Source organism: Eretmochelys imbricata, chromosome 9 (assembly GCF_965152235.1).
Source record: "Eretmochelys imbricata isolate rEreImb1 chromosome 9, rEreImb1.hap1, whole genome shotgun sequence".
NCBI lineage: Eukaryota > Metazoa > Chordata > Testudines > Cheloniidae > Eretmochelys > Eretmochelys imbricata.
The window spans coordinates 61,326,913-61,341,586 of record NC_135580.1 but is presented as its reverse complement, the minus strand read 5'-3'; the positions used below and the strand labels follow the sequence as shown (position 1 = coordinate 61,341,586).

General features: G+C 48.0%; 1 protein-coding gene across 1 annotated transcript; it reads right to left on the bottom strand.

Moving 5' to 3' along the window:
- Positions 1-1,884: 1,884 nt before the first annotated feature.
- Positions 1,885-13,945, bottom strand: RBMX2 (RNA binding motif protein X-linked 2). The gene is made up of 6 exons (XM_077826569.1): positions 13,854-13,945; positions 13,148-13,263; positions 9,430-9,481; positions 9,027-9,156; positions 6,385-6,565; positions 1,885-3,456 (listed from the first exon to the last, which is right to left on the bottom strand). The coding sequence occupies exons 1-6, from the start codon at positions 13,856-13,858 to the stop codon at positions 2,996-2,998; spliced, it is 945 nt and encodes a 314-aa protein (XP_077682695.1). The 5' UTR covers positions 13,859-13,945; the 3' UTR covers positions 1,885-2,995.
- Between the last annotated feature and the right edge of the window lie 729 nt (positions 13,946-14,674).

Sequence of the window (14,674 nt, the reverse complement as noted above, 5' to 3'; positions counted from 1 at the left end):
GTGGGTGTCAATGATCATCGAATCATAGAATATCAGGGTTGGAAGGGACCTCAGGAGGTCATCTAGTCCAACCCCCTGCTCAAAGCAGGACCAATCCCCAACTAAATCATCCCAGCCAGGGCTTTGTCAAGCCTGACCTTAAAAACTTCTAAGGAAGGAGATTCTACCACCTCCCTTGGTAACGCATTCCAGTGTTTCACCACCCTCCTAGTGAAAAAGTTTTTCCTAATATCCAACCTGAACCTCCCCCACTGCAACTTGAGACCATTACTCTTTGTCCTGTCCTCTTCTACCACTGAGAATAGTCTAGAACCATCCTCTCTGGAACCACCTCTCAGGTAGTTGAAAGCAGCTATCAAATCCCCCCTCATTCTTCTCTTCTGCAGACTAAACAATCCCAGTTCCCTCAGCCTCTCCTCATAAGTCATATGTTCCAAACCCCTAATCATTTTTGTTGCCCTTCGCTGGACTCTCTCCAATTTATCCACATCCTTCTTGTAGTGTGGGGCCCAAAACTGGACACAGTACTCCAGATGAGGCCTCACCAATATCCAATAGAGGGGGATGATCACGTCCCTCGATCTGCTCGCTATGCCCCTACTTATACATCCTAAAATGCCATTGGCCTTCTTGGCAACAAGGGCACACTGCTGACTCATATCCAGCTTCTCGTCCACTGTCACCCCTAGGTCCTTTTCCACAGAACTGCTGCCTAGCCATTCGGTCCCTAGTCTGTAGCGGTACATTGGGTTCTTCCATCCTAAGTGCAGGACCCTGCACTTATCCTTATTGAACCTCATCAGATTTCTTTTGGCCCAATCCTCCAATTTGTCTAGGTCCCTCTGTATCCTATCCCTGCCCTCCAGCGTATCTACCACTCCTCCTAGTTTAGTATCATCCGCAAATTTGCTGAGAGTGATGTAGCCCTCGGGCCAATATACTAGTCCTCATGTGGCCCTTGTGGTGATTCGAGTTTGAGATCCCTGTCTTAAAGCATGTAAGAAATGAGAAGGATAATCACAATGTGCAGCTCTGCACAATCTTCTGTGAGTGACAGCTTCTTTCAGCACCACAAGTGCTGGGCTTGGGTGACATCCCCTCCCCCCACTCTAGGAGCCAAATTCCAGGAACCTAGCAGAGCCCAGTGGGGTATCTATTGCCTCCAAAGGGGAGTGAAGCTTAAGAAGCTCAGCAGGGTACGAGTTTGGGTGGGGGGAAACCAAGCCCACAAAAGGCAGCAGAGTCCATGAGTGAATTTGAACCCCACTGAGCGGGAGCTGAGAGAATGCACAATACACTGCAGATGGCATTGTGTGCTAGCACAGCTTGGAAAAGTAAGGACCTAGCATACAGGAACAGCTGGGTGATATTCTCTGGGCTGTGTTATACAGGTGGCCAGACTGGATGGCCATAATGGTACCCTCTGGCATCTAGACATTAGAACACTGCTCAGCAACAGGGTACGGGGACCATGGCAGGTTTTACCATGAGGCAGACTGCATTTCTCTCCCTGCTCTCCAAGGAATACAAGCTGTATTGGGCCTCTTCCCTCAACGGTTTACAGGTAGCGCTTAAGACTGCTTTCAGACCCTTAAAATAAAAACATACAAAGTTAGAATAGTATCTTCCAGTGCTTCGTACAAACTGTCATAGTGGCAGGGTGAGCTACACCTCTGATCCCTCTCTGATCTCTGAAGGCACCCTCCTGAAGTCACAGGCCTTTATCTTCCTTGAGGTGGACTCTGACAGTTCCCCTAATCCTAGGCCATGCCATGTGGTTAACCACTCTCTGCATCAACTGGGCTTACCAGCAGGTCTCACTTGGCACCTGCAGTTCCTCCCTTCAGGAGCTTGTGAAAGCACAGAATACAGTGACCCAAAACATTCTCATTTAAAATCAAAAGTATTGTTTAATCTTAACCGTAGGAACAAAGCATAGCATAGTTTTAAAAACAGAAGTCTACATGCATGTCTATCTGACCTAGAGTCCTGGGCAGGCCTACTTCACACCCCGACCGTCTGTTCCCCCATCCTTGAGAGACTGTCTTTGTAAAACCAGCCAAAGTTCTTTGTTCTCAGTTCCCCAGACTCAGGCAGCCCCGCCCCTTTGACAAACTCAGCAGGGGATTGGAGGTAGTCAGCCTCTTCTTAAATAAACCCCTTGTATTCATACAGCAAATCCCCTTACTGCAATCAGACACACATATAAAACTAAGTATTGATAAGCAGCCCCAGATTGGTCACACACACTCTCTCTCAGGGATGACCTGAAGCAGGCCATTTGTTCAAAGTAGTTTTATTATTCCTAGAATAGTAAAACAGCCATGGATCTGGAGAGAGGAGGTAAGCATTAAGTGACATTTAAAACAGTAAGCTATTCTGACTCCACAATGCAACACTTGGGAATTCATGGCAGTAGCAAATGGCCACGTTAGAATTCCTCAGGTGACATAAATCCAGGTTATATGGACTACTGAAGACACAATCACCACTTGTTTCAGTTTAGGCAGGGAACCCTCACCAACAGAACTGATGACACAGGTTATTTCTGAGAACTACAGGGGCCAGCATGCTCTGCTTGACAACAATGAAGTGGCCAGACAAAGCTCATTATCTGGGAGGCATCTCACTGTTAACACCATAGGGCATTTACTGTAGATTGCAACTTGAGTGTGCGCCCCAGATCCCAGCCACTTCCACCAGCTAAGACAACAGCAGGAGGGTGCCTGGCTCTCTGGTCCTTGAGGAAGGACTGCAGGAACGAGGAGCAGAGATACAAAGCTGATGGAGGAAAATAGGGTGCTATTTCACTGCACTCACAGAGGCACAAATGCTTGGAGTTTAGTAGGAGAGAGGCTTCGAAGCAAGCTTAGAAATGGATTAAACAGGCGGGGTTTTCCTCCCCCCTCCAATTACTAGCTACCCACAGTATTTCTCCACAGGGAGCACCAGTGGCCTGGAGTACTGCTCAGTCTGCAGCCACAGGACAAGCAGGTCAATAGTGGCTGGAGTCCCGAGAGCTGGACAGCTCTCTTTCCCTGGCATGCTGGTCCCTGGTGCTTCTCTCCCATCGCTCTCTTGATCTCGTGCCTAGACATTCTTCTTGTCTGCTGCTGTGGCCTTCCCCCTTTCTGTTCTTGTCTTCTGCCTTTTCCTCTTTCCAGGCACTGCTCAGACCTTTCTGCTCCTGGTGCCCCTTGTCCCCTCGTCTCTCCACACCTCTCTTGCGACACTGCTCTTGCTCAGGTTCCTCTTCCAGATAAGTCCTGCTTGCATGCTTTCGCCCAGACCCATTCCGGGACTGCTGCCTTGGGTTAGCATATTGGTCATAGGCAGAGTCTTCCTTTTCCTTTTTAATCCAGGCTGTAGGAGACAGCTCTCCTGCAGGGAGGGCCCTCTTCACACTTTGCAGGTCCCTCCTCTTCTCCTTCTGCTCTCTTTTGCTCTTCACTTTATCTGAAATACAGATTGATCCCTGTGAGAGAGAGAGAGACTCATGCAAGCACTGCCTCAGCCTCAACTCCGCATGTTCCATTCACCCTAGAATGTTTTCCTTCCAATATTTCCAGCTCCTGACCACAGAAGGCTCCTAGCCTCCCATGCTGCCTTCACCCATCCTTCCCACCACTCCATGCTATCAGCACCCCTAATCAGGAAGCTCTCCCCCATTCCCTGATTTCACACTGCCCGCCCCCCTCCCCCCATTCCAGACACACACACACAAGCTTCCCAGCTAGGCTGTGCAGTCACATTTTGATTTGACTTGGTACCATCTGCTGTACCAAGTATCTGAGTGCAGGGATTACTGCAGTCCATCCTTAACACATTTGTACTGGTTTTCTTTAATAAGAATTAAGATATCCACCCAGTGGGTGTGTTTAAGACAGAGATGCTTGACTCCAAGGAGAGGGCTAGATTCCATGTTTAATTAAGGGACATGGGGCAGTGTACTATACAGCCTCCCCACCATGCATCCATAGCCAAGCTTCCTGGTGTCAGTGGGCATAGAGAGAGAGAGAGAGAGAGAGAGAGAGAGAGAATAGATCCATTAGGTAGTAACTATACTTTATGTATTTAGTTTTATTGCCACATTCAGCACCACTCAGTGGGAAAATCTGCTCCCCATTAAATCCAATACTGTGCCTGCCCTGCAGTTCTCTTCTTTCGCCATCCTTTCCCTGACTCTCTTCTGTGATCCCTATGCATTCCTTCCCACAGACCTCCCTGTTCCAGCCTCTAAAATGATTAGCAGTTAAATAGTTAATGTTCACACTGAAGCATTAGCACTGGGCTTTAAAGTTGACATTTCAAAAGAGATTAATAGAGAACCAAAGAGCTCACATCTAAGCCATTGTTTCAGGCTCTCTGCACACTCAGGCAGGTATATCAGCTACACTCAGTAAACATTTTGAAAGTTCCCTGAAGCCAAAAGGGCTTAAAAAAAACCCCTTACCTTACTTTTTCAATATAATAGATTTTAAGGCCAGAAGGGACTACTATAATCATCTAGTCTGACTTACTGTATAACACAAACCAGAGATCCTCACCCAGTAAACTGTTTCAAGCCCATAAATTGTTTGAACAAGAGCACCTTTTTTAGAAAAGCATCCGGTCTTGATTTAAAGGCTTTCATAGATTCCAAGACCAGAAGTAACTATTGTGATCATGCCATCTGACTTCCTCTATAACACATGCCATGGAAAGGATTCCTGTTTGAACCAGAACATTCAAAACAAAACAAAAAAAACACATCCAGTCTTGATTTAAAAGTTTCCAGTGATACAGAATCCATCATAATCTTTGGTAAATTGTTCCAACAGTTAATTACCCTCACTATAAAAAATGTACACCTTTATTTCCAATAGGAATTTGTCTAGCTTCAACTTCCAGCCACTGGATCTTGTTAGACCTTCATTTGCTACACTGAAGAGCCCATTAGCAAATATTTCTTCCCCATGTAGGTACTTATAGACTAATCAAGTCACCCCTTAGCCTTCTCTCTGTTAAGCTAAATAGTTTGAGTTCCTTGAGTATATCGTTATAAGGCATGCTTTCTAATTCATGGCTCTTCTCTGAACCCTCTCCAATTTATTAATATCCCTTTTGAATTGTAGGCACCAGAATTGGACACAGGATTCCAGCAGTGGTCACACCAGGGCCATACAGAGGTAAAATAACCTCTCTAATCCTACCTGAGTATCCTGTTTATATATCTAATGATCACATTAGCTTTTTAGGCCACAGCATCACACTGGGAGATCAAGTTCAGCTGATTATCCATCATGCTCCCCAAATCTCTCTTGGAGTCACCGCTTTGCAGGATAGAGGCCCCTATCATGTAATTATGGCCTACATTCTTTGTTCCTAGATATATACATTTAGATATATTAAAACACATTGTTTGCTTGTGCCCAGTTTACTAATTGATCCAGATCACTCTGAATCAGTGACCTGTCCTCTTCATTATTTACTACTCCCCCAATTTGTATAATCTGCAAACATTTTGATACTTGAAGAAAGTGATAATTTGATACTTTCTTCCAGGTCATTGATAAAAAATGTTAAATACCATAGAGCCAAGAACCGATCCTTACAGGGCTTCTTAGAAACACACCTGCTCAATGATTATTCCTCATCTCCAATTATGTTTAGAGACCTATCAGTTAGCCAGCTTTTAATCTATTTAATGCGTACCATGTTAATTTTATATCTGTCTACTTTTTAAATCAAAATGTCATGGTACCAAGTCAAAGTCTATATATATTACATGAACACTATTACCTTTATCAACCAAATTTATAATCTCATAAAAAACAGAGTAAAAATGATAGCTTCCTACCATTGGATATGGTTGTGCCTTCTTCTAACTTAAAGAAGTTTAGATTCTGCACAATCTGATTGTGTCAGGCAAGCCATATAAGGCCCACATGATATGTTGAAATGAGACAGGCAAGTACCTCTAAGCTTCAAAATCAGGAACCCAACCCCCTTCCCCCCAAACTAAGGGTAACCCCACTGCTCTCAGGTGTAGCTCTGCAGCCAGCCAGGAGCTTCAACTGAGAACTCTGTGCATAAAGGATCCATCTGGTAAAGCAGCGCGTGCAGGTTAGCTATTACAGCCCCCAGGGTCTGGAAGGTGGGAAGGAAAGGGCGGGGGAAAGAGAGGAGAGGAGAGAGATCCACAGCCAGCAGAATGAGGACAGAATGCAGGACAATGGATTCCCCTAGCAGGATGGCAAAGGACAACCTAGACACCAAGACTATGTCTCCCCATACTGTTCCCGTTGGCAAGTGCTTGTTTGTGTTGCTCGATGCCTTGCAGGATTGAGGAGTTCTCGCATGGTGTGTTTCCAGGATTAGGATTCTGGTAGGAACATGCTTCACCTTTGTGCTTTTTCACTGGTACCTCACTGTCTTCTGAGGAAGAGTCAGATGAAGTAGGTGGAGGAGTTTTAGCCCCACAGCCTCTCTCACGTAGGACTTTTGTTACATCATCTATATCCTCAGAGTCCTTTGGAGGGCGATAGTTAGCGACATGGTCCACCCGAATTGTCCTTCCTTTTATCTATACAAAGGAAAGGCTGGATTATTAGTAAAGTTGCCAATAAACCCACAAGGCTACAGAAAGTACACAGCACACAGGCGAAAGTCACAGGACTTGGGCTCCAAGCCTGAGCTCAAGACCTCCTTCTTTCACGCATGATCAGGCTCCCTCTTTGTGATTACATTGGTAGGGGTCCTGTTACAAACCCCTGCCATAGAGAACATGCCCTGCCCCAGGACTCAAAGTAGAGCCATTCAGACACCAGAAGGCCAGATAAATCCAGCGACAGTTTGAAATATCCCCTATCCAAGCATGGGCAGCCATGAGCTCCCCCTATCCCTGCACCCCACTCTACCACAGCATCAGATGACTGTGGGAGACATGTCACCTTCCGTGGCCTTCCACACTTGATAAAATACTCCTACGTATCAAAAAAGTTATCACTAATACACTGGCAAAATAATGAGTGACCCCTCAGTGCTGTGAGCAAGAGGGCTTTGCAAAGAAGAGTATCCAGCCAGAGCCCAAAAGCCAGGGGAACACTCCTGGGACAGTCATGTCAGAGGGGTTTCCTTGTACAGAGAAATAAGATGCCACCAAGAAGCGTAAAAGGGGAGGTGGGTCCTAATCCCTGGAGTTGGATGAGAACCAATATATATGTTAGGGCAGGGGTCCCCAACGCGGTGCCTGCAGGTGCCATAGCACCTGCCAGGGCATTTTTGTGCGCCCACAGGACACCCCGCCGCCGAAATGCTGCCGAGAAGCGTTGCCGTTTCTCAGCGGCATTTCAGCGGCGACACTTCTTCCCGCTGCCGCTTTTCAGCAGCAGCATTTCGGCGGCGGGGTGTTTGGCGCCCGCCACAGTCTTCTGGGAATAGCAATATGCTATTTCCACAAGAAAGGTTGGGAACCACTGCATTAGGAAGAAACAAGAAGCAGAGAGGGAGAATCTGCATTCCTAGACCTCAAAGAGAGTCTGTAAGACTGACAAAACCACGTCAGTTCCAAGGCCCAGGATATAGCAGTTTTTGTGAAGCAGGGTTGCAATGACACTCAGAGCAGGTGTGGTACTGATTTGGAGAATGAGTAGGTCCATGACCAGAAAGAAACCCCATGACTCTCACTGGGACTAAGGCCAACAAAGTTGTATGAGGCAGTGGGTGCCAACAGGAGTCCAATGTGCCCATTGATAGAGGGGGTGTCAGCAGCAGCTGGCTCACAAAAGCTTTAGAAACACTAGCAGACACAAGGAGAAGGTTTATCAAGGAGATTGAGAGCTGCTCTGCTTAAGGACAGTCGCAGTGATCAGGGAACAGCAACATTAGTGTGATCAGAGCACTGAGCACTGTGCTTCTGCTGATGGAACCAGCTGTTTGGAACTGTGGCCTGGGGAAGCTCCTGCCTCACAGTGATTATTTGGAGGCACATTTTATTCCGCATGTTGGTAAGATGTTCAGAAAGATCTTATCAGATGTCAACAGCATTCTCCTTGGAGAGCAAAAATATCTTTTGCTGAAGAGTTCAAGCCTAAAAACAGGGGTTAAATATGGAAGTGCCTTCTCTGCCAGAACTCTAGCACATTCTGGGGCAAGTGAAAGGTTCAAGGTATAAGGTCACAGGTCCCGTTTTGCAGTATTGTCTGCCTGCAAAATGAGCCTCTTTAGTCAGTGAACTTCAGTGTGGCGTTTAGAGACAAACTGACTCCTCCACTCCTGTTATTTCCTATAACCACTTTGCATGACCCACATATACACTTTTTTGTGAAGAAGTCTCTTCCAGTTATATACACTGTTGAGTACTTCTCCTTCCCCACCCCCTTTGGGGCATTTCTTCCCCACCCCCAGATCTGTTTCCTGTAACTTAGAAGCTGCCACCTCCCTTGTGCATCCCAGCAGCGGCGGGGGTCACTGAAAAGAAGCCACCTCTGACCCTAGTACTGGGAGGCGTCAATGTGGTAGGGAGGAGGAAGGAGCCTGCTTTCACAGCAGGAGCAGAGAGACTGGACAGGATCCTCCTTCCAGGTCACATTGTGGGGCATTGTGAGGCCAGCTGTACAAAAGGCTGATGCTAAGGTGGGGAGAGGGATAAGTGCCTGGGATCAAACACAAGCTCCCTTCACAATTCTACTCACTCCATCTTCTGCTCCACCTGAGCTGCCCTAGGTGGGTAGCTGGAGAGATCCCTTTGCGAGTTATAGAGAAAGCTGCACACTGGAGGAAACAGCTCTGAAGGTTGGATCCAGCCCATGTGCCATATTGGATGTCTCTGCTCTTGTGGCACTAATATACTGCTGTAATTCCTCTGCAGACACTATGGGAGCCACAAATGCTTCTAACTGTGCACTCTTGGACATGAAAAGAATGGTGAACTGGAGCTCTGCATGCCCTAATGTCATAGCACATAACAGCCCTATACTAGCAGCCAATCTGGGCACAGACAGGGCTTTATTTAAAGGCAGGTCTCTCTTCTTTGACATACCAACCTTGATCCCATTAAAGTTGTCAACAGCAAGTATGGTGCTTCTCTGATCTTCATAGCAAATAAAACAGAAACCTTTTGATTTTCCAGTCTTTTTATCTCGCACAAGATTAATGTTCACAATTTCTCCATATCTAGAAAGAAAAAAAGTGTAGTCACAAATGCTTAGTCTTAGCACCAAAGGCCAGGGAAATGACAATTCCATGGAAAACCTAATAGGAAAAGTGCAACAGAGAAGGAAAAGTCACCAGCCCTCAAGATTCATCCTGCAATGATGGGGGATGAGAAGGGAGGGGCGGTCTCTGAGAGGCCACGTGTCATGCAGTATCAAGGCATAACACCAACCATTTGGCCTCATGCTGCAACCCTGCTAAACTACTGAAAATGAGAAATGAAATTCCACTTACTGTGAAAACACGCAGATGATATCACCTTCTGTCAACTCATAGGGGAGACCTCCTGCGGAGAAGGAAACAGGTGTTATGCTGCTCAACTGAATAGGACTGTAGTGCAGCCTTTCTTCCTGGCCTTGCGGATTACCATGCCAATCTCCTCAACCCAATATGCCTCTCCTCTTGCTCCCATACTCTAAGCAACAATTCTTCAAATATTCAAGTCACTTGATTTATTCAGAACAATATCATAATGCTGAAGAAGTTCTACAGAACTTTCTTAAATGCATAAAACAATCTTAATTTAGACCCAGGTCTGGAAATTAACACTAGAGACATGGAGAAATTTGGATTAACCTCATTATAGAGAGAATCAGATTTTTAGAAGTACTCGAAACCCAATGCTTTTAATTCTTTTGAAAATCTAATTCCCAGGGGTGGGGACTGAGCACTTGAAAATCTGGTCCAGTATATGCAACATGGACAAGTTAAGGTTGATTTGACAGCTTTAACTTTGCATTTCCTGATGTGGGTGTTTGATTTTGTATCCTCAATGTTTCTGCTGATGCAAGTTTTGCATTTAGTTTGTTTTTTTAGAAAACAGTTAGGAAAAAGGGTTATCCCCTTATTGTAACACTACGGAATAGAAGAATTACATTCTGTAGATTTCTTTAGGCATTAATCTTTACCACTCTTGATACATAGTTACAGCACTATTTCTTCAAGCTTTTGTTTCTTCAACAGCACCCCAAGAAGTTAGGCAAATTATTTAGAGAGTAATGTGACATTTCATCCCCACAACCCCCCAGTAAAAGTATTCCTCACTGGGGATTTATTCACAGAGTGTGTGAACTTCAGACATTTGGTTACCTGAAGACCAAGAGAGCCCGATGTTCCTTTTGAAAAGAGACACCGTAAGCCTGAATTGCTTTGAAACTAATTTAAAATACTTCAATTTTCTGAATGAGCCCCCTTTAATAGTACACCCAGGACTTTAGAAGTGGTTACGTGTTTCTGCTTTCCTCATCACGTTTAGGAGGATTTTATGGACCTTTCCTTCAGCCTTCCTGCAACCGTTCCTCTCTCTGCACACCCCTGCCTGTAGCTTTATTGCTGCTGTTATAGCAGAGCAAGGGGCAGAGCATGCATATGAGCAATGCCATTGTTCTAGTGTAGGAAAAAGACACTGCACTGTGTGTTTAAGTGCACTGAGAAGACAAGGATACAAAGGGAAAGAGTAGAGAACAAAACATAATAGTCAGTGGATCTGTGCTATGCCTTAACATTTAAACGTGTTTTGGGAGGTATCCCTTCAGTGTTCTAGACCCCCAAGGGGTCCCACTCTTCCTCAAGGATAGGCCACATGGCCTCAACGCCTCCAACACTCAAACCTCTGGGTTCCAGCAGTCCTGTTTCCCTTCCCCCACTCCCATGAGTGTTGCCCAGCAAATCCAACTGAACTAGACTCCTGTTCAAGAGACTTTTCCCCTGTTCAGGGATCAATGCATCTCAGCAAGTATTTGCAGAAACGCTAGGCTACCTTTCAAAACAGAGTAGGGTTTATTAGTCAACTGAAACACAGCATCAGGAAGTCTGTAGGTTAGTGAAGAGAAGCAAAGGTTAAGACATAGTCCATAATGGCCAATGCCATGTTTCTCTTGAGCCACGCTGCTAGAAGTCATCTTGGTTTCCTTTCTCTGCCTGTCCCTTTGTCTTAGGTCCAGGAGAACCTGCTGTCTCTCTCTGAGCCCAGTACTTCTTACCACCTACTGTAACTTCCCCACATTGTCTTCCCAGCTAAGCTGGGAGCCTCCCATTGATAGCTGTCAACTGTTCAGTCACTGGGGTTTCCACTGTCTTAGTCAACTGATATGAGTTGGTCCCAGCCAGTCCTGAACAACCCATTCATGACACCCCATACAGTTACATGACAAAACACCTCAGGTCTCCTGCTCTTTCCACTCACGGCATGCATCACTGAGGGTAGGTCTTCACTACCAATGTTAAAGCACTGCCGTGGCAGCGCTTTAGCATGGATGTGTAGTCGCGGCACCAGTGCTGGGAGAGAGCTCTCCCAGTACTTTAAAAAAAAAACACCCCCACGAGGGGAGCGTGGCTCCCAGTGCTGCCAGAGCGCAGCTCCCAGTGCAGCTGCACTGTCTACACTGCCACTTTACAGCGCTGAAACTTGCATCGCTCAGGAGGATGTTTTTTCATACCCCTGAGCAAGAAAGTTTCAGCGCTATAAAGAGGCAGTGTAGACAAGGCCTGAGAAAAAAGGGAAACTAAGATGCATATTAGAATCATAAAAATATCACCAACATTCCTACACTTGTCACGGTACAAACAAATATTTTCCATTGAAAGTGTTATTTTCATTATTAATAGTAATAATATTTGTATTATGGCAGTGTGTAAGGATCCCAGTCATAGACCAGGACCCCACTGTGACAGGTACTCTACAGACACAGGACAAAAAGACAGTAACTGTCCCCAATTTAACACAAGACAAGAGACAACAGGACAAAATAAACAAATGGGGGAGAATTAGATAAACTTCCTTGGAAAATTATTCATAAGTGAGAACTAGGAGTTAAACTGAAAGTGACCTTACAACCTTACCCACAGAGTTAGTTACATTAATAATCCATTCAACTACATGGCATGATGTTAGCAGAGAGATGATGGGGTGTACACTGCTAATGAGGATAGTAAAATAATTTGCCAGCCAGAAGAAAGGGTACTTGGACTGGAGCAGTCAGGATATGTGTGAAGGATGCACAGGCTAGTTAAACAGCTGGAACTGTAATTGCTTAAGGGACTTGTATACTAATCTTCAGTTATGCAGGGTTCAGTTTACAGATAAGTTAGAGTTGTAGATGTTCAGTTTAAGTCAATGGGAGCCACAGGAGTGCACACTCTGAAAAATCAGGGCCTTGGGGTATGTATCCTCACTGTCCTAAGAGTTAGCCCTGCGTAGAGAGGTACCTGCGGGACATACAGGTAGCTGAGTGGAAGTTCCTCTTGTGGATAGCAACTACTAAGGAAGCCAAGCCGTCTGCATGACGCACACAGAGAGATGTGCAGAGAGTTGGAGATTATTACACCTTCTGAGAGAGCAGAAAGAACATCCTGCAGCAGAGACTGGCTATACTGCAAAAAGGACAGAATGGGGAAATGCTATTTTATCTCAAATAGAAAAAATCCAACTGTGAATACCAGCCTTTTACCAGCCAATGCAGGCTGAATGGATGAAGAAAAACCAGTGGCAGTTGGCGACATGTGGATAAGAGAAGTGGTTCAAGATCAGGAACCCAGAACTAGAGAAACAGAAGAGATTACACTTTCAGAGGAGCAGGGGAACATGCCCATCATGACAGCACGTCCAAATATAAAGTCCATAACCTGAACCTGGGAGAGCTAGGAAAGAGTCCTGAAGTCCTGGGAAAGAAAGAAATTCTAGAGCTCCTTATTCCTGAGCCTCTTTGGGCCTAAAGCATATCAAGACTGCATGATCCATCCCCTGAGCAATATACCAGAGAGGAAGACCCTGAGAGTCCTTGCACCCACAACATGTTCTCTCAGAGCCTCTCAACAGAGACTGACATTGTTACAGCACACAGCAACAGTGAAATAGACTTCACTTGGTGCTCTGCCTCCAGAGCTGACTCACAGAGGTCATGGTACAGGACCTGGGGGAACCAGCACCAAGATTGCTGTACCAAGTACATACCCACGAAGATCCAGGCACTATCACTGTACTCTGCATGCCAGGACACCTTCTCCTGTACGCCCAGCTCAGCCTCCCTTTGATTCAGCTCATTGATCAGTTTCACCTTCGTCAGGGGGCTTCAGGGCAAAGGCCAAACAGTTACCAAGGTATGGACATCTCCCTGTCCAATGCCTCCCTCCACACACAGCCCCTCCACCCCCCTCATACAGTCAGCCACAAACACCCCCTGTATCCTCCCTGCCCCGCACATATCCCCATGCAGCCCCCCTCATGAACAGCCCCCACCCATATCCCCTATGCAGTCACCAGCCCCCCACATATCCCTATGTAGCCCCCACAAACAGCCTCTGCCCCCACATATCCCCTTACAGCCAACCACAAACAGGCCCCATTCCACCTATGTAGCCTCCCGGACCCTCACATATCCCCCATGCAGCCACCTCCAAACAGCCCCCATACTCCCTATGCTGTCTCGCTCCCCCCAAACAGCCCCTGTATCCCCCATGCAGCTCCCTGCCCCCCACATATCCCTATGCAGCCCCCACAAACAGCCCCCCGGAACCCCCTAGATAGCCTTCCACCCCCACATACGCCTCAAACAGCCCCTATAATCCCCTACGCAGCCCCCTGCCCACGTAGCCCCCACAAACAGCCCCCCGTAACCCCACAAGCGGCCCCACCGGGAGAACGGGTCCCTCAAACCTACTTCATCGTGGTAACTACAAGGCCCCCAGCTCTCGCGCACGCGCACTTCCCGGGGAGCCCGCCCGGAACGCGAGACCGCGCGCACCCGGCGGTAAGCCCCGCCCCTGGGCCGAGCTGCGCGCGGCCCTGTTCGTAGCCACTTGCTGGGTGGGAGAAGGGAGCTGCTGGGGCGGCAGGGGGCGGAGCGAAAAGGGGGCCGTTGAACCCGAGCGGTTTCCCGCCGGCCTCTCCTCGACCCTAGGGGGCGGGGGCCCGGCGGCCCGGCGGCCCGGCTCGGCTCGGCTCCGCTCCGCTCCTCAGCGCGTTGGGAGCGCTGCGCTAGCGGGAGCTGCGTCCCCAGGGCCAGTCATCGCCGACCGGAGGTCACGGCGCCGGCCAGGGCTGAGCGCCGCAGCGCCTGTGGGCCGCGCTGCCCGAAGCCTGCGCCGTAGGCACGGCTGAGCGGGGCGCAGGGGCCCAAGGGCTGTGCGCCTGGAGGGCTGCGAGCGGATTGCGGGGCTGGGTATCTAGAGGGTGTGGGGGGATGGTGGGTGTCTGGCTCAGGGAGGCAAGAGGCTCGGGGTCCCCGGGGGAGGCAGAGGGGATGGTGCGGGGGGCTCGGGGTCCCCGGGGGAGGCAGAGGGGATGGTGCGGGGGGCTCGGGGTCCCCGGGGGAGGCAGAGGGGATGGTGCGGGGGGCTCGGGGTCCCCGGGGGAGGCAGAGGGGATGGTGCGGGGGGCTCGGGGTCCCCGGGGGAGGCAGAGGGGATGGTGCGGGGGGCTCGGGGTCCCCGGGGGAGGCAGAGGGGATGGTGCGGGGAGGGTGGTTCTGGGGAGGTAGGG

Bases quoted from the DNA above. Each gene is read 5' to 3' on its own strand.
- RBMX2 (XM_077826569.1), bottom strand. The intron at 9,157-9,429 runs GTAAGTGGAATT...TTTTCTTTCTAG, and splicing joins ATCATCTGCGTGTTTTCACA to ATATGGAGAAATTGTGAACA. The intron at 3,457-6,384 runs GTGAAGCATGTT...TCTGTATTTCAG, and splicing joins ACCAGTGAAAAAGCACAAAG to ATAAAGTGAAGAGCAAAAGA.